The sequence below is a fragment of the Mirounga angustirostris genome, unplaced genomic scaffold, assembly GCF_029215605.1.
Source record: "Mirounga angustirostris isolate CCGP_5_RB_7025 unplaced genomic scaffold, mMirAng1.0.hap1 SCAF_10, whole genome shotgun sequence".
NCBI classification, from domain to species: domain Eukaryota; kingdom Metazoa; phylum Chordata; class Mammalia; order Carnivora; family Phocidae; genus Mirounga; species Mirounga angustirostris.
Window position 1 is genome coordinate 18411936 of NW_026991718.1, and position 24630 is coordinate 18436565.

Genomic DNA, 24630 nt, shown 5'->3' on the forward strand with positions numbered 1-24630 from the left:
AGCCCAGGCTAATTTAAGCAAAAAAGAGCATGTGTTAGCTCTTGTAACTGAAAGTTTCAGCAACAGCTTCCGACATAGCTAGACCCAAGAGTTCCTAGAATATCAGAACTCTTGTCGGGCTCCCATCTCTGCTTCCCTCTCTGGCTGGCTTCATTCTCTGCTCTGCAGATTGCTTCCTCCTCACAATCAGGGAAGATGGCCAGGAGCAGCTCCAGCTTACAACACCCATACAGTTCATGATCTGAGGGAAGAGAAACCTTTGTTTTCTGAGTTCTTGCACCCAATCTAAGGGATTTGGGTCTGTCTGGGCCAAGAACCTTGAATGAGTAATTATGGCCAGGGGGATAGAGCCCACTGATTTGCTTGGCCTGGTCATGTGCTCCCCCCAGGGGTGGGTCAGAACACCAGAAACCTGTCTAATGGGCCACGTGCACATGGGAAGCAGTAATTTCTATTATCAGATGAGGCAGGAATGGATATCAGACAACACAAACTTTACTGCTGAATTCCGCTCAGACCTTTCTCACTCTACAGTAATCTTCCTGATGCCTGGCAAAGTACCTGAATAGTTGATGCATTAATGGGTGGAGAAATGAATCAATGAGTGGGTGAATGCTTGGGTGGATGAGGGGAGGGACAAATGGATGGACAGAAGGAAGGGAACCCATAGGCCTAGGTAACACTGTGGGGTGCTGTAGGGAAGGCAAGGGGAGAGAACCAGGTCTCAGTACTCAAGGAGCTTGCGTGCACGCTAGGCAGAAATACCACTTACTGTCTGATGGTCTCTGATCCCCTTAAGGATTGGCCCAGCCCTGCCAGATGGTGGCTCCCTTGGGCGAGCCCTCTGACCGACTCCTCTCTGCTGCCCCTCACAGCCCCTGGCACGGTGCTGAGTGCCGGCCAGAGCTGGCTGGTGGGCTGGGAGCCTGGCAGCAGTTCCATGTGCCTTTTGTTGTAGTAGGACAGTAAGACAAGCTGACCAGCATGCAGGGTGATTCCCGGCATCTGAGGCAGCTACTCTCCCTGGATTCCTGGTCTCAGACACAGTATGTTCACCATTCTTACTCAAGCCCCTCACAATTGAAAGCATGGGGTTTTTTTTCCGAGTCCAAGCCAAAAACCCACACAATCGGTGCTCCCGGCGGACAGCAGCAGGGCTGGTGCCTTCTTCTTGTGCAAGAGGATGTGTGGGCTTTTGGCCCAACGTCTAGCTCCCAGGAACCAGTAGGTGTGCCTTCCATCCAGGAGCTCTTGTTTTTGGCCGTGGCCACGGCGGCACGGCTGCTGGAACTGTCTAGTAGATGGAAGGATTAATCCTGGGAAGGATTAATTGGCACTCCAGGGAGTGGTTGGAGGAGTCAGCCCGCGTGTTGTGTCCCCAGCGTTGGTGCGCCAGTGGCCTTGGGAAGCCGTGTTAATGAGAGTAAAGGGCTCACCCAGGCAACCAGGGTGGTGTGGTGCTTTGTTTTGTTCTGTTTTTCATTTCCATCTCTTTAATCTGTTGTTTAAAATAGCCCCTCGAAATTTGGCAATCATATTTCTCCCTGGCAAGTTTGTGCTTTTCCCATCCTTTTCTTCCATCGGATCTTCTTCTGTGCACATGTTCATTAAGGAGCAGAAATTCATGAGACGTCTAGAGGACTTATCCCAGCCTCCACAGGGCCGCCTGTCTGGAACTGCACGCTCAGGACACTCAGAGAGGGCCCACCTGAGCGGGGATTAGCCCTCGGCCCGAACCAGGTCTATTGCGGGAGGCGCTCCCCCTCTGCCCATTTCTTGTTCTGTTTCCAGATGGCACATGCACTCAGGGGCAGCCCGCTCTCAGGATCTGGCTATTTGGGGATTTGCTGAGTCTCCTGCTTTCTGGAGTTGACCTTTTCCATAAAGCACGTGCCATCCACAGAGCTTGTCGGGCATCTGAAGAAGACTATCTCCTGAGAGCCAGCATCCAACCTCTGCCCTTCCCACATTCACTCTCTACGACGGAGGCTGTGGGGGACCATCCCGCAGGGACAGTCCCCTGCCTGGCACCTCAGGGAGTCGGCCTTTGCATTGCTCAGCCCCGGGGAGCTGACCTGGAAGACAGGCTCAGCATGGCTGCCTTTCATCTGGGACACCCAAGGCAGGGAAATCAGGTCTCGCTAGCACGCAGCTCATGCTTGGCTGGATCCAGGCTCTCAGTGACCTCAGGAAAGCCACTTTCAACTCTCTGAACCTCTGTTTTTCCACCTATAAAATTAAGATTGCGTTAATCATAGCAGTGTAACTGCTAAACAAGCAATCCCAAAATGTAGTGGCTTAGTCCAATAGAAGCTTGTTTCTTTTCCAACTCACAGGTTAAGGGGGGAGAGAGGTCACTGGGTCTGCTCTGTGACCCCCACAAGAACCAAATCTCCCTCCTTGGTGTGTCTCTGGCACCTGGGCCTTGTCCTCTCCTGTAGGGAACAGAGAGAGAGGGTGAAGAAGGTGTAGATCTGGAGGGACCCACGTGGCTTGCACACATTATTTGCACACTCTGGCAAGACCTAGTCATACAGCCCCAGCTAGAGCCACGCGGGACTGGGGAGTGTCGTCCCACTGTGGTCCCCAAGAAAGACACGGGGAAGAACTAGTGGCCTCTGCCAGAGGGACCACAATGAAGTGTCCCTCCCCAGGCTGCCCATGAGCGCCAAATGTCAAATGCAGATGATCTTCCAGCACGGTGCCTGGCCCCATAGACACGTAGTGTTATTTTTTTTCTCTTTACTGGTATTCCTTTGAGGTTTATGCAACTAGCAGGCCAAAGCAAGAAATTAAATATATGTCCCTCACCTCCGAAGCTACTTATTTCCTGGTTTCCTCACAGTGTAGCATTTCATTAGCCCTTCCAGATGGGGAAAGAGCAGACAGATTAAAAGTCAGATAGTGCCTAGAAGCCTGCTTCATTGGTTTTGGGGATGGCTGGAGCTTCAAAGCTATTTGGTATTTCCATTGCCGGAAGGCCTCCTCAGGAGCAGTTGTGTTTTAATAAATGGCTGCCTGAGTAATTTTCCTCGAAGGAATTGCATCGCAGATGTGTCTGCTCCTGGGGGAACGCTGGCTGCCCCCTCCCAGTGCTCCTGGGGCTGGGGCATTATGAACAAGATGCCCTCCAACGGCTCCCAGGGCTGGGGCATTATGAATAGGATGCTCGGGGCTGGAGGAGCCCATCAAGTCTACCCACCCCTACACCTGCCCGGCAGACTCACAGGGCTCGGGGTGGGGGGGGCCACTGGACAGGGACAGAGGGTGAAGCAGGGCTGGGCCATGTGGGGGTCTTCACCACAGTTCTAAAGGAGAAGTTTCATCCAGCCAGCCCGAACTGGCCCTTCTTCATGGCCAGAGGCAGAAGGAACCACTTCAAGACTCGGGACAGATTCATGCCCTTAACATACCTTGAGTGACACTGCCCACCCATTAGGTGTGGGCAGCCTGGGGGGTGGGTCAGTGTAGGAGGGGACAGCAGAAGTCCTCAATCCAGGATAGCTCAATCTTGGGGGGTGGGGGGATAGCACAAGCCCACGCTGACTTGGAGTTGTGGGATTCACGCATTCATTCGCTCGTTCATCATTTACTGAGTGCTGACGAGAGGCCAGGCACTGTCTGAACCGAGATACAGCCGTGAACAGAACTGGTGGTTGAAGAGCGGTGACTAAGAGCCACACTGCCTGGGTGGGGATCCTGGTTCTGCCACCTCCGACCTGGATGATTTGGGCAAGTCGTTTGACCCGTGTGCACCTCCGATTCCTCATCAGGAAAATGGAGAGAGCCATCATCAACAGTGGAGTGTTTGGGGATTACATGAATCGATACTTATAAAGCACTACCTTTACAGAACTTGCATTTCAGCGTGAGCAAGACAGAGAAATCTAAGTAAACTGTGTCGTCTGAGAGAAGGATTAAGAGCAATCAAAAAATAAAGCAAGGGAAGAGCCAGTCACTTTAAAATAAGATGATCGGAGAAAGTCACTGAGAAGGTAACATGGGGCAAGCAGAGGAAGCAGCAGGTACAAAGGTCCTGAGGTAGGAGGGGGCCTAAGCTGCTGGACAAGCTGCAAGGAGGACCGTGTAGTAGGGCTGTGTTGTTGCAGGAGAGACAGAGAGAGAGGGAAGTGGGCACGAGGGCCTCATGGACCTTGTAAGGGTTTGACTTTTTGACATGAGAACCATTGCAGGGATTTGGTTGAAGAGTGAGATGATCAGACTTGCATTTTATCAGAGTCACTCTGGCTGCTGCGTGAAGAATGCACTAAATGAGGGCACTAGATGAGGGAGATTCCAATAGAAACCCAGGTGAGAGATAATGGAGGCTCATGCCAGGGTGGTCAGGAGGGAGATGGAGAGAGATGGAGGGAGATGGAGAGAGATAGAGAGAGATGGAGAGAACAGCCATCCATCATGCAGTTGGACCTATATGAAGCATCAGGAGTTTGAGGTAAAGGTCTGCACGGCTGGGGCTGTCTGGGAGTCCAGGTCCAGAAATGAAGTGGAAAGAGCCCTGGCCTTAAAGCCAGAGCTAAGAGCAAGCACCTAATCTGGGAGCCTCAGTTCCCCGCCCCCCCATAAAATGGAGGCCATGCTAGGACTCACACAGCTTAAGTGACTTGCAGAGTGGCCCGTGTGCTGGAGGTGCTCAGTAAATGCTCCTTGCCTCTCCTCCCCACTGCCCCCCTTGTAGCTGGGTGAGGAACACTCAGCACAACAGAGAAGGGTCCCCAGGTCAGGAGGCCAATGCAAGCAAAAGCTCAGGTGTGAGGAGTGAGGCGGACACCACCTCATGCCCATGTAAGCAAAGGGTATTTGGCATCTCTGCTCTGACTTTGTGAAGAGTTCACCAGGCCCTTCCCATAGGGCCCCGGAGGCTGCGGGGTGGGCACTCCCTACCTGCTGCTCCTGGGGACAGTCATTTCCTGGGCAGCCAGGGAAGGGGCGCCAGGCCAGTCCTCTTCTCTGCCCTGGGTAACACTGAGCTCCTTTCATTCTGATCCCGGAAGTCCACCCCGATGATGCCAGGCTGGCTTCTGACGCCAGAGTCCCCCAGGCCCAAGCAGGGACTCCCTTCCTACCCCTCCCCTCCATATCTAAGCCCAGACCTCTGTAGCATCCTTTGTTGGACCCCAGACATTGGGGTGTCAGCCCCGCTCTGAGTGCCTGCTGAAGGCTGGTCCCTTGTAAATGGGCTGCTTGTGCCTACAGCCTGGACTGGGCTGAGCTGAGAACAGATAGGCATCTCTCTCCCACTCCTGGGGCTGTTGCAGCTGAGATCTGGCCTGTAGATGGCTGTCCAGCACCCATTCAGTGACCCTGACTCTGTCATCCCCAGTTGTCCTCAGGCTGCCCATTCCCTTGTCCTTAGTAGACCCTGGAGCTGAGCTCTGTGCAGCCTGCGTCTACACAAATGTGACTGTGGGCCAAGGATATGACTGATGGCTGTAAGTAGGGTTTCCACCCAGGCAACCAGTGGGAAGGGGCCAATGCTGTGTGTTTTCAGAGCTTAGTGTGTGATCGGGGACACAGGACTCTGCAGAGCAAGGGCTAGAAGGCAGCATGGCCAAAGGATGAAGTAGCAGAGTAACCTGGCGTCATCAGGAAGGCTTCCTGGAGGAGGCAAATACTGAACCAGAGAAGGATTGAATTATCTGTAGCAGGATGTTAAATTAGACTGTTCCTGTTTTCTTGGAGACTCAGACAAGGTTCAAGGCTGAGCATGAAAGGTGCCCAGTATCGCCACATTAAAAATAGGAACTAGATAGCCCCAGGCCCCCTCTATCCCTCCGCCAGCCCCTAAATTAGGAAGGTCTTGAGTTTGCAGGAGAGAACACCCCTGAGCAGAGTTGTGCAGGGAGGGGTGCTGAGGCTTTTCCCTTCCTCCTGGGGAGGTGACCCCTCCACCCCCTCCACCCCCCCACCCTGACATCAACTCAAGACAATCTCCCTGGTGCTTCCCCGAGCCTGGAGCACTGGGGAGGGTATGACTTGGGTTCCCTCAAGCTGGGAGCACTGAGACTGTGCCTGACTCTGCAGGACCAGAGTTGACCTTGACCATAATCGAGTCAAGGTAATGTCATGGTCATGCTTCCAGAGTGAACACTGCACAAGGGAGCCAGACAGGAGCCATCTTGGAAGACCCCACCCCAGAGGACAGCCTGCAGGGTGCTGGTTATTGGTGCTCTGCAGGAAGCACACTCACACAGCACAGAGGCCACCATAGGGCCACAGGCAAAAGAACCACCTCTGCAGGTGGGTGGTGCTCCAGTAAGAATAACAGAAGTCATACCCAAAAGTGCGCCCTCTCCCCACCCCCGCCAAATAAAGCTGTTTGGGTCCAACAGAGTAGATGTAAAGGAAGGAAGTGGGAGAAAAAGAAATCTGTTTGCTGTTGCTATCCCACTGAGTTCAGCCTGTTTAACAAACCTGCTACATACACATCTATCATTTCGTGGGATCTAGAATGAGAAGAGAGCCATGCTGGGTGCCAGAGGAGGCCTGGGTTGGCTATCCCTGCTGTCTGGGTGCGCTGGGAGGGCTTCTGGGAAGAGGTGGCACAGAGTACAGGTGGAGATACTCCATAGGAGAAGAGAAAGGTCTGAAGATGCTTGTGCATGGTCACGTCCTTCTCGCTCACACCCCTGCCCTCGGGACAGTTCGGCTCAGTAAACGTCGGAGGGGCCCCTGCCATATGCCCAGCCTGGCAATGAGACGAGGAGGAGGTAGGCTCTGCCTTAGCATGGATCCTAGGGAAGGACAGCCTGGCACAGGGCCCCAGCTGACCAGCAGGGAGTGTGCAGCATGAGTGAAAAGCACACGTTATAGTTTAAGCCCCTGAGATTTGGGGCCATCATCGTAGCATAACCCACCTATCCAGGCCGATGAGACCGTAATTTCTTTTAAAGTGGCCCAAATAGAAAATGGACCCTGAGAGAATCTTCTCTGAGCCATGTGACCCTTCTTTTGTTGGAGTCCCCCTTGCCCTGGAAATGCCAGCTCTGGATTCTAGTTCCATCCCTACCCTACCGCTCTGTGCCTCAGTCCCACTGTCGTCAAAGGGGTTGGCCATCCCCAGAACTTCTGGGAGAGTTTAGCACAGTGGGAATGGGGAAGTCTTCAGGGACCTGGGAGTTAGGAGACAGCCGGCGGGCATCCTGTATTCATTGGCTTCCCAGCTTTGGGCCCTGGGGATCACAGTGAAGGGCAAAACCAGAGTCAGGTGCAGGACCAAACCCAGGACAGTCCTGGGGGAGGCCCCAGGGGGCACATGGTGGTCCTTGCTGCTGGTGCACCTGGGGCCAGTGGTCCCACACTGCCCAACAGGGGTGGAGGTGGCAGCCTGGAAGCCAAGTATCCCTGCTTGGTTAATCTAAAAATAAATAGAAAGGCAACAAAAATCTATGTTTCAATTACTGCACACAAGCTGTTCAAACAGCCAGCTCTGCACTAGAGATGTGAACTTGTCAACAGAGGCCGCCTCGTTTGCATGCTTGGGTGGTGATAAAACACACAACCTCGCAACGGGCTGCCCTCTGGTCTGGGTGGTTCTTTGTTTTGTTTTGTTTTTTTAATTACATTAAATTAAAAACACGGACATAGAATAAAGACGGTGAAAATCTGAAGCAAGTACATCAAGATAGGGTAGCAGCTGCCAAAACAAGGGCCAGAGAGGCTGTGAGGTCTGAGACAAGCCTGGCCCTTGGTAGAGAGGTCAGCAGGATCGCAGCCAAAACAAGGGCTAGGTGGTCAGGACCAGGGGCCCCCCACACTCCTCCCCTCCCCTGCTGACCCCGGGAGGCAGTCCCAGTGAGCAGCGTGGGTTCTGGGTGCCTGTCCTCACCAGCCTTTGTGATCTCACACAGAGCCAGGCATGAGGAGGAGGGAGGTGGTCAGTATATCGGAAGCAGTTCGACAGGGAAAGGGCAGAACAACGTATTAACCCAACGGCTTGCCTAGGGGGTTGCTTGGGAGGGAAAAGGAGGCACAGAATCCTGATTCCTAGAAGCAGGGATGATCGGCTACTTGGTGGTTTCCCAGGAAGATATTCTGGATAAGCAGAAGGTCCCCCGGGTCCCACCAGAGGTGGAGAAGAGGAAGCAGTGTGCTTGCCCGAGAAGGTTCCACAAGGCTGTCGGTCCCATATGCGCTCTGGACAGGGATTGTAATGTCCCCAGCCCTCTGAGCAATCCCACAGTCATCAGACACTACTTACTCAGGGAAATAAAAGCGTGGTGGAGTCTCTACCAAGGAAGATAATATCCTGTCACAGGCAGTATGATCTACCGGCCATGTGACGGCCGTTCCCTAATGTTTCCAAATAGACTTTTGAATAGACTCTTGTCTAGAAGAAAGCAAATTGCAAGAGCATTTTTGGCAGCCAAATAGAGAGTGCATCAGTCTTTCTTCTCTGCAACTCTTGCTGCTGGGTCTGGCTCCAGGCACCGAGTGGGATTTATTCATCAGCTCGGGTCACTGATGAACACCATTTGCTGTGAAGAGAGATCTCGTTGAATTAGTCAATTCTGCGAGATTTGGAATAATCAGGCATGCCTGAGAGGCAGCCTGCGAGACAGCAGAAGGCCCGCTTGGAGAAGGGAGGTGATGGCAAAGTCTAGCTCCCAGTGCTGCAGTCGTGTGTTTGCAGGGCCGTGGGAAAGCGGGCTCCAGATTTCAGTGATTCTGCTCCCCGTGGAGCCCCCAAGAACAAGGAGTCAGAGGAGCAAAGATGGCTCCCGGTAACGGTAACTGTGGCTAATCCCCCTCTAAACGATCAAACGGTGCCCACCATGGCAGCCTCATCGATCCTGATGTTTACGAGCCCCTAATTTATACACGCCTCCCTTCCTCCCCCAGTTTATGCTGATATTATGTTGCCAACTGTCATTTCCAATATCTTTTTTATTTTTCATTATCACCATTATAATGATTTACAGGAGTAGCAATAGCACAAATGCCTAGTCAATTAGTCCCATGAGAAAAGTCTCTGAATCATGTGCGCCTCTTCGAAAAAAAAATCACTACATCAAAACCCACAGCCAGATTTCTCGAAACAAAGTTGCACATGGGAAGGGAGGGAATTGAGAGGCTTGTTCTTTTAATATTGTTCATCTAAAACGGGCACTGGATACCACCTTCCCAAGGCAGAGAGATTGCTTTTTGCGTGAGCAATTGTGCCCAGAAAAGGAATCCGTGGCATTTTTCCTGAAACCTATCATCAGAGAAGCATTTTGAAACATTTGTCTTTTTAGGTCATGTATTAAGCCCTGTAATTATGGAATATGACTTTTCCCCAAAATACTTCTGCCCCCCAGCGCCTTCCGAGGACCATGGTGCAGTGGTGAGTGTTGCCGAGTGTCAGGAGGCCTGGGTCCTAGGGCCGACTCCGGTCCTGCTAAGAGGCAGATCTTAGGCTGGCATGTCTGGGGCCGTAACCGTCTGCCGCCCCCCCTCCCCCGGGTATACTGTGCAAAAGGCAGATTCCTACTCAGTAGTGCTGGGACAGTGCCTGCGATTCTGCACCCCAACAAGCTTCTAGGGTGATGCTGCAGACCACAGACCACGCTGTGGGTTAGGGGGCACACACCACTACCCCAGCCCCGGTCTTCTGTTTTCTTCTTCCTCACCTATGAAATGCGAGTGTCAGGTGCATCCCAGCCTGCACCACTGGGATGTCGTGAGAAGCAAATGATGTGGTGGCTTGCAAAGAACCTAGTGAAGGATAAGAGCGGCGAGCCTATAGGTCATATAGTTGTTGCTGTGACCACTGCCGGACCTTTATGCCAGGGCGTCCTCCCTGCCCTCCCCTGAGGCCAGTCCACCCACTGGTCTAGGGTCTGCTGGGTTGTGTCTCCCCCAAAGCTTTGGATGGGCCAAGACCTGGGAAATAAAGCAGGTGCCCAGTCTTCCTTTAAAGATAAAGATGACACCCTAAAGCCTCCTGTTACAGAGATTGATGCCCCCCCTGGGGGGAGGAAGCAGAGGTCAGAGGTCTAATCTGAGTTGTCATATCCCTGACTCTTTCTCCCCTGCAGCGCTTGGTAGAGGCTGCTTGTGGGTCCAGACCTTGGAGCTGTAGCAGGTCTTGATGGAACCTGCCAGCAACTAAGCCAGAGGGCAGGGATGAGCCACTCCGGCCTGGCACCTGGGCTGGGTACTCTCCACCCTTGCCCTGCTGAGTGAGTGACTGATGGTGGTGGTGGGAGGGTAGGGTTCACACGAGGACCCTCATGGCTGGGCGAGGTAAGGTAGAAGGGAAAGCCCTTCCAGAGCAGAGGGGAAGTGTGACGATGACTGTGTCCAGCCCACTGGGGCTCTGGTATTTTAAGAGAAAAAACTAACAATAAAATCACACCTCGGGTCACTCCTCCTACAGAGGACCAGGGAGAGGCTGCTGTTAGCCTGTGAATGTTCCAGAACTTCCTTAGCATCTGAGCAGATCCAAAGGATTTGAAACAGGGCTTGGACCCAGGCTGCCACCTTGGTGTGCACCCACTAGCCACACATTTCATATCCCCCTGGAGGTGCTCAACACCTGCACACCCCTGAGCAATACCTCTCTCCCTCAAGGGCAGCGCCAGGACCGGGGTGAGGAGGGTGAGGTAAACGTGAGGAGGCCTCACTTTCAGGGCTGAGCAAGTGCGGGGTGGGCCCTGACACGGTCCTTCTTGCATTTTTCACTCCCAGGCCCCTCTCGCCTCACCTAATCTCCACCCCGAGGAGTGTTCTGAGCTGGGAAGGACTTGCCACTTTGATCCAGGTGCCCACCCTGTGCCCAGACAGCCCCAGGGAGGATTGGGGGGGGGCACAGCCTTGCAGGAGCAGCAATCACGTGGGAGGCAGAACAGGCCAGCCCATCGCTGGGTCATCGGCCTGCCTCTGTGAACTCCAAGAGGAGAGGGCTGGGCAGAGAGTGCCTCCTACAGCCTCAGCCAGAGGCAAGTCTTCTGAGTTAGTGGGGGCTCGGCAGGGCTGGGGGTCAGTGGGAGCTGAAGCAACCCCAGGAAACGGGCATGCCCGAGGCGCACCCCAGCTCCCGCCAGCATCGTGCCAAGTCGTGGCCAGGCCGGCTTCTCCAGAAGCACCTGGAGTTTTCCTTTGTGTTGCATTTGCCAAGATGCTCTTTTGGCTGCTATTTATTATTTTGCTTCAGAAGAAAAGCTAAAAGATGCAGAGAGGGAAAAGAAAATAAGAAAGATGGGCACGGCCTGTTCCAACTGACTTGGCAGCACGTCTCCCCCAAATGAGGCAATCATACATTTTCCAATCGGGCTGGACAGGCCGTGGCTCATTCCTCAGCTCCCTGTCTGGAGGCAGTGCGGGCTCCCCTACCTTCTGTGGATTAATCACACCTTCAGGGCCCTCAGAGCCGGCGTCCTCTCCTGCACGTGCCTTCATGACATGAACGAGGAGAGGGTCATTAGCCACCTGGGCTCCTGGGTACGGCATGTGCACACGGGCATGTCAATATGTGTAGCCACGACCGGCCTCCAGAGCGCATCGCGGGTGTCCCCGGGCACAGAACGCCGTCGTCCTGATGTGTGTTCAGGTGTGCACGGTGTGCCTGTCCATGTGGCCAGCGCTGTGGGCTCCTAGACAGTGGCCCCCATGGCCCAACCTGGCACAAATAACACTGACGACTATGGCTCACACCACTCTGAATTATTTACTCATGAATTATTCATGTGGAGGCGAATCTCTGGGACAGGGTTGCTGATCTGAGACCCAGCAAGTGTCCAGGAGACTGAATTACAGAAACACAGCCGAGGCACTGGGGCAGAGCCTGGGTGTCAGCTGAGTCCCCTCCTCCAGGCCATCCTCAGGCCCCAGTTGGCCCAGGCCTTCCATAAACCTGGGCCTGAGTCTGTCACAGCACCCTGAGCTATTGGGAGAAGGCGATCCGACAAGGCAGGCCCTAGGGTTCCTGATCCAAGATCCCCCTGGTCACAGGTATTCAGCTGAAGATGACCTTAGTCCCACCCAAGTCTGTTCTCTCCCAGAAGGCAGAGCACCCTACAGGGTCCCATCCACCTAGCATGGGGGTCTTGGGGAATCCATGGCTGTGTGTTTCAGACACTAGACCACACACAACTTCATAGTTGGCTGTCTCCTTTGTCCTCATCCTGGAAAACTGGCTCCTGTTGGCCTACCTTTGTCCACCCTATAACTTTAAGGGTCTGATCATTGCCCACTGATAGGGTTCTTCGCCCCGTGCAGAGGGCTCACTGGAGTCAGGCTGGATTCTCTCGTGGTCCTGGGGGCAGTAGAGCTGTCCTTCCCTACTCTCCAGATGAACAACCTGAGGCAACCCTGAGTTTTCGGAGCTAGTAAGGGGTAGTGCTGGGGTTCACACTCAGCCCTCTTGACCCCTGACGCGGCTCTCTTTCCACTGCCTGGGGCCCCAGGTCTAAGTCCTGGAGCGGTCACTGAGAGTTCTGGGCCTGCAGAGCAGACAGGACAGTCTCAGCACCCAGACTCTGGCAGCCAGTGGAGTGTGGCTTCACCAGACAGGCAGGGAGTGTGGGCCCCTTTGCAGAGAGGCTCCGAAACCCAACAACTCAATGACCAGGCTGAGCGGTGGCCAGAGAGGTGCCCGAACACCTGGGGCCTGGTTGGGTTTTGGGATCTGACTGGAGCAGGAACAGAAGAGGGTCCAGCTCTGTAGGGTTTCCAGAGCCTGAACTGGGCCTTAAACCAGGCACTTACTGGGGTGGAGCCCCTATTTCCTGGCAGGGAAGGATGCATAAGGTAGACTCCATAGCCCCAGACTATTTCTTATAGGACTCCAAAGTACCGACGAAAAAGATGTTCATTTCACGTTACCTTTTCTATCGTTCTAGAGGTAATCCAAGCATGTTTTAGAAAATGTAAAAACAAAATAAACAACACCTAACACTTTGGATCAAATTCTTCGACAGTTTCTTCTAAGCAGGAGACGGCTCTTTTTCAGAGGGTGTGCAAAACCGAAAAAAGGGAAGCTGTGGTTCGGAGTAGAGGCCGGGCATGATTCAGATCTGGGTATCAGGAGCGCAGAAAGGGGAGCGACTGGGAGCTCAGGGATCTAGAGACAGGTGGTGGGCGAAGGTTCAGGACTGGAGCTAGAAGTACACCCAACACTCAGAGGGATGTCTCTTGCCCAGACTCCCCTCCGTCCCTCAGTGAAGGGCCCCATGCCAAGCTCTGCCGGCTCGCCAGCAGCCTGCCAGGAAGAGGTGCTCACCCCGACAAGGAAGCACATCTGTGTGTTTTGTCTGTAATTGCTTGACCAGTCTTGTCTGAGGCGCCCTGTCCATGTGGGGCCTCCTCCCGCCCCGACGAGCCCTTCCTGCGGCCTCCCCCCCACCACTCTGGGCGCACGTGTGGGCACATGGGACCTTTTGGACACGCTGGCTCCATGCCCAGCAGGAAATACTGAAGTTGCCACACCCCAGGTAAACTGTGCAACACATTTCTTTCATTCCGTTTGAAAGGGGGAATTAAATTGAGGAATGAAGGCGACCCCAAACCTGGCATTCAAAGAGTTGACCTTTGTTCTGAATACACTTGAAGAGGCTCAAACCTGACTGTGTGGCCTCCAGGCTGCCTGAGTCCCCTCTGGCTCCTCGCTAGCGTGGTACGCAGCCTTGAAGAGATGAGCAGCGGGGCCAGGGGGCGGGGGGCAGGAGGTGCGGGCTGCTGGGACCATGGGTGCCGTGGAGCCACATTGTGCTGCAGAAGACTGTCCCTGAGGCAGCGAGCTGACAGGCTCTACGGCCGTGGGAGGCGTCCTTGGGGTTAAGGAGGCCCCATTGACCTGCTTCCAAGCATGCTGTGCCCACCCGTGGGCACATCTCAACAAGTCTGCCCTTCTCATCTCCATCTTCACCAGCTGGAAGGAGATGATTTCCTTGACAATATGTGAAGTTGGGTTGTTTTGTGGGAATGTAAGTGCTGACTTAGGGTATCAGTCGGGCTAGGCCAGGCTTCAGTAACAAATAACCTCGCAATCTCAGTGTCTTAACACGATGAAGATTTATGTCCCAATCATGCCAAGTCCAACGCTGGTGGGGCAACCCTCTTGCACCTCCAAGGTTACCATGGCAGGTGAAGGGAGCTAAGGTTAATAGAAGATGCTCTTAAAGGGCCAGATCTGGGAATGTTCTCCATCTCCTCCCCACTCATTCTAGTTGCCTGAATTCAGATGTGTGATTCCCAACCTAAGTGCAAGGGAGGCAGCAGGGAGGTCTTCCTGGGTGGTTGGAGAGAGGTCACAGTGTGGTGAACTTTGTGACATCATCTCTGCCATACTTAGGATCCAACCTAGGAAAACTGCCCTGAGGTGCTAATCATTAGGAAGAGCCTTGCAGGTGAATCTTGGGAAACAGGAGCCTAAGCTTTGGGGTCCGGCTAACCCTGGACATGCAGAGATTCTGTTCTCCTTCGGAGCCATCCTTGGAGGCTCCAGGTCTGACCTACCAGGAAGATAAGACATTTCCTTACCCTGGTACCTACATGGAATTTCCAGGTAGAAGACTCAAGTTTTTTGTGTCTGAGCTTCTCCCTTCACACAAACATGTTTGTCTCTTCTGGAAACATTCAGCAATTAAGAAGAAATAAACATTTGTTTATTCATTCAGCAAATGTGTACTGAATACCCTTCTATCCCGGACACTGTGTTAGGTGCTAAGGTCACAAAGACAATAAGCCAGGGACTGTTCTCAAGGTAGCAAATATACCACAGCCATTGATGCTGGGATGGGGTGCTGGGGGCCAGGTGTCCAGGGGGATAGATGGGGGATCCTCTTGCCTAATCCAGAGGAGGTGGGTCCATGCAGCCTCCTAGAAGAGTCAGTGCCTGAGCTGAGTCATAACAGACATGCAGAGCTTGGCCGTGGAAAGAGTGGGAATCCATTCCTGGCAAAGGAGCAACAGGGGCTTGAACCCCAAGCTGAGAGAGGGCACGACGCCTTCAGAAACTGTAAGGTGTTTGGGATGGCCAGGCATTGCGTGAAGAGTGAATGGTGATGCTAGAATCCTCAGGTGTCTCCTGGGTCACACTGAGAATTCTGGACCTTATTCTGAAGGATAAGATTTAAAGCAGGAGAGTGAAGTATGGTGATCAGATTTGTGCTTTTAAAAAAAATCACAAGGCGGGGGGCACCTGAGGGGCGCAGTCGGTTAAGCATATAACTCTTTGTTTCGGCTCAGGTTATGATCTCAGGGTCGTGAGATCGAGCCCTACATCAGGCTCCATGCTCAGCACGGAGTCAGCTTTAGACTCTCTCTCTCTCTGCCTCTCCTCCCACCCCCGCCAGTGCACACTCTCTCTTTCTCTCTCTCTCAAATAAATAAATAAATCTTTAAAAAATAAAAAAGTCACAAGGGCTGTTGGGTAGAGAATGGGTAAAAAGGGCAAGACTGGAGCAGGGAGATGTGGAAATAATCTATGTGGGACACAATGAGTCGGGGTGGTGGATGTGCAGAAGAAGGGGGGCAGATTTGAGAAGCAGCTGGGGCGACAGAATCAAAGACCGCACTGTTGAATATATGAATGGAGATGGGAAAATGGGCTTGCAGGGCAGACAGGACTTCCTGTCTGCTAGAGGGGATTCCTGGGAATGAGTGGGCAAAAGAACAATGAGTTAATTCTGGGACATCCGGTATTGAGGTACCTGTGGGGCAGCCAGTATTTCAGATGGTAGGTCAGGGGGTGTGGAGCTTGGGATGGACAGGGAGCTAGCATGTGGCCTTGAGGGCCATCAGGGAAAGAGGTGACAGCTGACGAGATTGTCCAAGGAGAGTGCATAGGGTGGGAAAAGAAGAGGAGGAAATAATGGATCCCTAAGGATGAGCTGAGAAAGAGTTGCTTGCCTAGGAGAACAAAACAAGGAGAGAGTGTGATGTCTCAGAAATCACAGAGAAGAAGTTTCGAGAAAGAGAGAGAGAGATCAACCATGCCAGATGTGAGAGAAGACAAGGCTTGAGTGTCCCATGGGATTTTACAAGCAGATCATTCGTGACCTCGGTGAGACCAACTCCCAAGGAGCAGCCAGAGCAAAAGCCCCATCAGAGCAAGTTGCAGCCTGGGCGGGAGGGAGAAAAGTGACGAGAGCTATTTAAACAACTCTCTCAAGAGAAGTCTGTGAGGGGGTGGCCAAAGGGGAATTCGTTTTTATTTTTTACTATATAATATTGAATCGATGAAAAAATAATGTGGCATTGTGTAAGCCGTGAAGCATAGTGATAAAAGAAACAAGGAACCCCCCATCCACTTTAAGAGGCCACGGTCAGCTCTGCTTCGGTGTGCTCCTTGCGCCTGGTGGCAGGAGCGGTGCCAAGGGAGGGGACAGTGACTGCCAGGACCCGCCAACCACACAAGTAGGACGAGGTAGCAGGTCACGAGGGTGAGGCCCAAGCTTGGCTCAGTGGTGCTAGAAGTCGACAACTAGATCTGGTGTGCAAAAACCAGAGTAGGATCAGGATTGATAGAAATTTTTAAAATAGGTGGCCTGTCCACCCACTAGCCAGTAATTCCAGAGCCTGCCGCCATGACAGCTGGATTTGCAGGCTAGGAAAATGAGCCAGGAGCTACCCCGGACCTCCAGGAGCTCACACCCCAGACAGGAAGTGGTGGAAGAGTGGAAAAGAGTCAAAGAAAACTGAGCCTGAGCAGTGGCTGGAGCTGAGGATGTGATGTGCAGGACAGACCCCTCTCCAACCTGCCCGCTGTGTCTGGGCTCTACCATCCCTCTCCCCTCTGCCTCTCCGGCCGAGTCGGCCTCTCCTGTATCTTTACGTCCTTCATGACCAAGGGTGACATCAGACCTAGGCTATGTAAGAAGCTGGGGGAGTCTCTGTAATGCTGAGCAAATCCCAATCCTCATGATGCAGGGGGCCCTCAGTATCCTGGTGTGTCTAGGTCTCCATGACAACTCTGAGGGCCTTACGTTCGGATACTCAGGAAAGTCGCATGGGAGATGTCTGGTTCACAGGGAGCTTGGGGGTCTCTTGTGCCAGAGACTAAATCATAGGGTTATAAAGAACTTTTAACGTCCAGGGGCTTAAGATCTTCTCAGCCTGGAGCCCTACGTTGGGCTACAGTCTGAAGGTGAGAGATTCTGGCCGCCTTCTCCCTTCCTACGTCTCTGACCTCAGGGAAGTCACTTACTCTCAACCAGCAACTTGGTCCATAAACTGGGATGAGCAATGCCTGGCCAGCTCATGGGCTATTAGAAGGATACGATGAGGTTTACGTAAAAAGGCCTTGTCCACTAGGAAGGGAGGCTACAGATGTAGCTGTTCTCCCCATCATAGGGTTGAGGAGTTCCCAGGATCTTGCTCCCACGGTGGGGATGGTGGGATAAAATCCCAACCGCAGTCCTTACGAGCATATGCGCATTCTTCAGGGCAGCGTGGCACTGCAGAACAGAAAGCGTTACTCCTCAACGGACACTGGGTTCAAATCTTGTCTACTACACTTTTGCCACATGATCTCGGACAAACCATTTATCCCCCGCCGCCCCCACCCCCCAGTGACGTGGGGCTAATGATCCATGCATCGTGGGCTTGCTGTGAATATGAGATCAGCTATCAGCTATTGAAAGCCCTTTTTTGCACCCAGAGAAGGTGCTTACTAGATGCCGACAGGCGTTGCTGCCCTCCTGGCCTCCTACCAGGGCTGCCGTTGGTCTAAATCGCCTCCTCTCCACTCTGTGCCAGCAGGTCCGGCCTTGGTTTCCCTGTGAGGAGCAACCACGGCCCAGCAAGATGTCCCGGCACCACAGCCGCTTCGAAAGAGATTACCGGGTGGGCTGGGACCGCCGCGAGTGGAGTGCCAACGGGACGCATGGGACCACCAGCATCTGCAATGCCACGGCCGGGGCCGGTGGCGGCACGGCCAGCAGCCTCAGTGCCCGGCCCGGCCTCCTGCCACTGCCTGGGGTGCCCTCCCGGCTGCCCACGCCTGCCACGGCCCCGGCTCCCTGCACTACGGGCAGTGGCGAGGCCATCACCAGCCTCGTGGCCAGCTCGGCCTCCACCGTCACCACCAAGGTAAGCCTGGTGGCCTCTCTGAGCTGGAGCTGGGCGCCGGGGCCCCTCTTCCCCTGAAGGCCCGGGCCAGCTCCGCAGGCTCACAGCCTGGGCCCTGGCCACCCTGTTGCCCAGAGTACTGGCGTCCCTGGAGCTGGGCCGGCCAACCTTTGAAGGGTCACATGGTTTCATTTGCTGTCAAGTCTCTGTCTGCGACTACCTTGTAAGACAAGCCGGTCCTAGGCCACGTTGATTAAATGCGTGTAGGGACGGCAAACTCCAAGTTGGCCATAAAGATTCCCTAAATAGGTGACTTTAGACCACACAAGTCCTCCTCGGGCGCCAGTGACTTGGGTTTGCAAGAAGATAGTGACCAGCAGTAAGGCATAAATGGTCATAAATCTACTACTTATTAACTACTCTGCTGAGAATTCTCCCCAGCCTCACCCAACTGCATGAATCAGTACTTTTGTCCCCCACCTGTCAGCTGGGGATACTGCGACACACCAAGTCTGTGAGAGCTGGTCCAAGGCTGGACCTTCCTTGGCGACGCAGGCCTTGGGCCCCAGCAGTCCGCTTCGGGGCAATCGCTCTTTTCCGGAGGCGGCTCCAGCCTTGGGAGTGACAGCAGAAACCAGGCTGTGTTCCTAACAGAGAGACTGAAATGAAAAGGGTACGAAGGCTCTTAACTGGCTTCAGGCTGAGCTGGTCTCCCTCACGCCGCTCAGAGCTCCTCAGGGATGGGCCCATGTCGGGGGCAGGAAGCCCTGTTTATGACCATCCTGTTTCCTTGGCCGAGCAGGGGCTCTGCAGGCCACCTTTGCCTCTTTCAGCCATTCAGAGCAGCCTCCAGGAGCCCTCTCCAAGCCAGCGTGTGCATGTGCGTGCGCGTGCGCGCGTGCATCTGTGTGTGTGTGTGTCTAGTGTTTTCTTCCCTGCTTTCATAAAAGTTGTGGGAGAAGTTAAAGGCGGGGGAGGCCCGTTGAGGCCATTGTGAGGTGGCCGTGGTGTGAGAAAGCCACGCTCCAGGTGTGCTGAGCCTTTGTCTCCGTGATTTTCAAAACTCCCTTTCAGCCCTGCTTCCCATTAATACTGAGCGCTGCCGGCCCAGAGCCCAGCGGAGGCCCGAGACAATGGAGCTATTGGAGGCCAGCTCAGAGCACGCTGACATCTTGCTGCAGTGCCATATTGATTTTATTTTCCTGTTATGAAAACACCTCCCCACTGAGGTGGGGAGGGAAGGAATGTCGGACGGGGGAGAGGAGATGGAGGGTTATTTGGGCACGACGCCCCCAGACCAGCCGATCGCATTTCTCTCCTGGGCGCCGATGCAGTGACCTCTGCCTGCTGGAGCCAGCCGGCCGCCCCGCCAGCTACATCTGGCAGCCGCTCAGGAAGGCCAGCTGTTGGCCATCTGGACAATGGCAGCTTCTGGAGCTGACCACTGGGGGCTCCAGGTCAGCAGAGAGAGAAACTGGACCTGGGAGCCCATTTGATGACTTCGGCCCTCTCTGGGTAGAGGCCTTTTTAGGGATGCTGTGGGGCTGCACCTGGGGCAGGGGTTTGGCCCTCCAGGCTGGGGTGCTGGATGACACTTGGCAGTGAGGACCCCTCACACAGGGCTGTCCTGCCCACACAGCTCCTGCTTTGCTCCCAAGCAGCTTGATATTCAGCGTCCCTCACTGGCAGGGCCCCAAACCATAGCACATGGGGGGAAAGGAGCCCAGCCTCTGATAGAAAACAGCATCCGGGGAGGACTGCCCTGGGGGGCTGGGAGGGGAGAGGGGGTGAAAGTTCATGCCTGTGGGACAGCCAGCTCCTTGGCACATGTCCCCTCTGTAACCATCTCCAGCCCAGCTCCAGACCTGCAGGAGCTGGTCCAATCAAACAAAGATGCCTGCTTCCACCCTGGATTTTTCGAGGTGCTCAAGAGAATGGGGTGTGCAGGGGAGAAGGGGGAGAGTAGCCAGCAGCAGCTTCTGTCCAGGACACTGTCATTGAATTTGGTCCGTGGTGCCTCTCTGTCATCTGGCCAAGCGGCGGCGCCCCCGCCTGACGCCTGTCCCCCAGCCTATTTGTCTAACCCCATGCCCGCACCACCTCAATTGAGAGGCAGGCCCAAACCAAGGTATCTGTGGTTTCCCTGGTCAACAAGCTGCATCTTTACCGAGTAGCCAAGGCCTAGCTCTGGCCCTCGGGGAACACACAGGTCAGGATATACCAGGTCTGTGACCTGAACAGTGTGACCAAATGACCTGAGAATATCTCTCCCATTGAGGTTCTTGGCAGAGGCAGGTTAGTGTTGTGGATGAAGACGGACTATGGGGCCAGCCTGCCTGGGTTTGGCTTCTGCCCTATCTCTTGCTAGCTGAACAACCCTGGACAAGTTAACCTAACCTCTCTGGGCCTCTCTTCTGCAAAATGGGAATAGGTAATAGTACCTGCCTCCCAGAGTTGTTGTGAGCATTGTGTGAGTTCAAACATATATACAGTGCTCAGAACATAGCCGAGCCTGGCACATGGTGGTTGTCACCCCTGCCACGTTGTCACTGTCACCCAGGAGAAGCCTAGGGGACAAGGGCATGCCACTTCGGAGAAGAAGGATCATTTCTAACCTCACCAAGAGAAAAAGGTAAGTCTTTCGATGAGAAAGAGGAGCTAGGCCCCAAGCAGGTGGGGGAAGCAAATTGTGTTTCTGAGTGGTTAGAGCTCACGTCTGTGACATGGAAGCATGACATGACCAAGGTGACATCATGGCAGCAAGGGGAGCCCGAGGGAAGGCATCCAGTGATAACCATGAGTCTGCATCACCTAGTGAGCCTGATGATGGAGTGAAGGGATTTTAAAGCTTTTTCAACCACCGGACCCCTTCCTCCCAGGAAAGTGCAGTGTGTATACAGGGCCGAGACCCCACTCTGGTGGGAGGGGGTTGAGGGAGGGGGCTGCATGGGAGCCAGGAACAGAGCCACGTGTCCCTGCTACTCTGGAGTGTGGCAAGGGGCCTTGAACACACTGGCCTGCCGTCCTCGGTGAAGGGTCTGGTGCCACATGTGGGCCAGTCCTGCCTGAGAACTCGGGCAAAGGTCCCCAAGGTGACTCTCAGGGACAAGTGTTAGTGCTGTCCGGCCTTAGCAACCCCCTGGGCTGGGCATGGAGTGGGGTGTCACAGCTCTCTGGGGGCTGGGGGCGACCACTGGCATCCTATGCCATCACCACCCATGCAGAGACAGCCCGCCCCTCTCCTGCCCCGAGTCCCATGAGCCTGGCCACCCGCTCACCCTCAGTACGGGGGCTGCTTCTGCCACGCCGTGGGGGACAGTCCCAGCTCCTCAGGGTAGGGAAGGCTGCCCAGGCTCCCTGAGGCTGGTGAGCGAGGTGATGACAATTCTTTCTGTCGCTGCTGCCTTAGGCCTGTTGATTTTTATGTTTCTTCATTTTTCTGTGGCCTGAGGATTTCTTGCTGGTCTTTGATGAAAGTCCAGTTGGACAAGCACAGATTCCTGGGCCACTGAGGCAGGGGAGGGTGTGACCAAATGCAACACATACTCACACACACACACACACACACATTCACTCATAAACACACTCACACGCACACTCACACACGCACCCACACACTCATACACACGCATGCATTCACTCATACATGCACACTCACATGCGCACCCACACACTCACACGTGCACCCACACATTCACTCATACACTCACACACACACCCACACACTCATACACACTCACGCATGCATTCACTCATACACACTCACACGCACACTCACACGCGCACCCACACATTCACTCATACACTCACACGCGCACCCACACACTCATACACGTTCACGCATGCATTCACTCATACACACTCACACGTGCACTCACACGCGCACCCACAGACTCATACACACGTATGCATTCACTCATACACACGCACACACGTGCACCCACACACTCATTCATACACACTCATGCACGCATTCACTCATACACATGCACACGCACACCCACACACTCACTCATACACACTCAGGCACACACTCACTCATACACACTCACACACACTCACACGCGCACCCACACACTCACTCATACACACTCAGGCACACACTCACTCATACACACGCACACTCACACACACGCCCGCACACTCATGCGTGCATGCACAAACACACTCACACACACACAAGTCCCCAGAGCCTGAGAGAAGCAGAGGGACCGTGCCCTCCGGCCGCTGTTTTGCCAGTTAGAAGCTGAGGCCCAGAGGAAATGAGGCTTGCCGAGGGCCCCCGACGAGTGAGAAGCGGACCGCCTGGGCTGGCTCCTTTGCTCGCTGCAGGCTGCCTGGCTCAGCGTGCTCTCCATGGTAACCGTTAGCGCAGCATTGTGGCCAGAACTTCTCCAGCCCTTCAACCACCTACCTGACAGCAAAGCCCAGGCTGCAAGAAAATGGGCAGATTTATCCCTTGGGTGAGGTGGGGAAACGTAGCCCAAAGGTTCTGCCGACTCTACACTGCAGAGCTAGTGAGAGCTTCAGGATGTCACATCAGACAGAGCCGGGTTTGAATCCCACCTCCGCCTCTTAGGAGCTGACTGTGTCTCTGAGTCTCATTGTCTCTAAAATGGGAGTAAGAATAGCATCTTCCCTCGTGAAGAGGTCGTAGGGATTGGTTAAAATCGGATGTGTGGGAAAGCTTAGAACAGCACTGCTACCCATAAAGCACTCAATAAAAGTTAATTTTAAAAGCTGCCTCAGAGATCCGGTCGGACCAAGTGTCCAGACCCACGGGGTGAAACCGGCCCCCTGGAGGTTGGCGCTGGTGGGGGCCCCCCCCGACTGGAGAGGCATGAGGATGCCGAGAGCTGGGAGAGCCCCGCGCCCGGCCCACCATGGCCACTCTGGGCTGCAGGCCGTCAGGCCCCCGGCAGGAGGGTGGCCCCGATGAGCAGAAATGAAGCTCCGCAGTTGCCGCTGCATGAAATTTAAATTATTCTTGGCAAACCTGCCTGACAGATGAAACAGAAAGGGGACGGCTTCATAAAATGCAATTTTGTTCTTGAAAGAATGGACTTTGCAGAATCCTGGCTGATGTCTGTGAAATGTGTTGGGGGCTTTTTTCCTTGTGGTCAGGAGCACTCATGCATCGTTCCTCGGAACTAAGCCCTCGAAAATTAATCTGGGCTTGGAAGAGAGAGACTTAGCCAGTGTCGGGGGCCCGAGGAAAACCGAAAGGGGCCATGAAACCTGTAGGCTCCGCCCTTGGCTGCACCAAACACCCTGATTTTTTTTTTACATTTATGAGCATTTGGGGCTTTCAGGGTGGATATTTGTCATTAGAGAGACAGCACCGGCCACAGCGTCTTTCCCCATACACTCTAGGTTCTCTGGAGAGATGCCCCCTTGGGGGGAGATGAGCTGGGATTTCCATGGGGAATTGTGTGAATGACTTCGAGGCCCCGCCTGGCCGGACCCTTCCCCTTGTGTGGCTCCTCGGCACCCGTGAATGGATAAGGGATGCTCTTGCACAGTTACAGAAGGAGAAGCAGACCTCCCTTTCCTCTTTTTTTTTTTTTAAGATTTTATTTATTTATTCAACAGAGAGAGAGAGACAGCGAGAGAGGGAACACAAGCAGGGGGAGTGGGAGAGGGAGAAGCAGGCTTCCCGCTGAGCAGGGAGCCCGATGCGGGACTCGATCCCAGGACCCTGGGATCATGACCCGAGCCGAAGGCAGACGCTTAACGACTGAGCCACCCAGGTGCCCCCCTCCCTTTCCTCTTGTATTCACACTGAAAATCAAAGGCTGCTGAGTGGGCTCGGTTGGGAGAATCACTCAAGTCCCTTTTGTGGTGAATTTCCAGACTGTGCGTGATTTTATCCAGAAGACTGTTCTTGCTCCGTGAATGAGAATGTGTGATTTCCCCTGTGATAAATGATCAGGCCCTGATCATGCGCCGTGAGACAGCTTTTGTGCATGTTCGTGCCGAGCTAATGGGTTTTGCCTGAACGTTGAGTTGCAGCCGCAGTTTGGATTCTATCTTCATTGACTTAAAACCCATCTGTCAGTCACGAAATGTGTACCATTGAAAAATGTCGTGATTTCCAAAGTACCCATTTCAAAACCTACGGTGTAGGGAGGGCAGACCTGAGGGGCTTGAACTTTACATTTGTGACGGAGGGGGCAGAAAGAGGGGAGAAGACTATGTATTCGTCCGCATTTGTAAGGGGTGAGCCACAGGCTAGATTCCAGAAGAAAGCTGCCAGGAGATCTCGTTGACTAGAGCCAGGTGTGTAGATAAGTTAGCTTTTGCTATGGAAAAATCATCTCAAAATGTAGAGGCTTACACCTTCACAGTTCTGTGAGTTGGCTGTCAGTTCTGGTCCAGGCTGGCTCCCTCATTGGTCTGTGGTCAGCTGCAGGTTGGCTGAGGCCGGCTGATCTAGAATGGCCTCGCTCACACATCTGTGCTTCACAGACTGCCAGCCAGTGTGTATCTGTCTCCTCCATGGGGCCTGCCATCCTCCATCCAGCTAGCTCAGGCTTGTTCACACGGTGCTCTCGGGCTTCCAAGAGCAGCAAGAGGGCGAGGCTCAAGGGCTTTTGTAACGTCTGCTTGAGGCACATT

The 24630-nt window shown here is 54.0% G+C and overlaps 1 protein-coding gene across 12 annotated transcripts in view; it reads left to right on the plus strand.

Annotated features, from left to right (window-relative positions):
* The window catches only part of KLHL29 (kelch like family member 29), a 303589-nt gene that overhangs the window by 144255 nt on the left and 134704 nt on the right, over positions 1-24630 (plus strand). For 10 of the 12 annotated variants that reach the window (XR_010405449.1, XM_064571920.1, XM_064571915.1 and 7 more), the window contains one exon: positions 17704-18033. Coding sequence is in view for 11 of the 12 variants with exons in the window: in XM_064571920.1 (XP_064427990.1) it covers positions 17749-18033 (285 nt within the window). In the remaining variant the exon portion in view is untranslated. Of the gene's footprint in view, positions 1-17700; positions 18034-24630 lie in introns of all 12 variants that reach the window. The other 2 variants (XM_064571917.1, XM_064571919.1) reach the window with 1 other exon arrangement.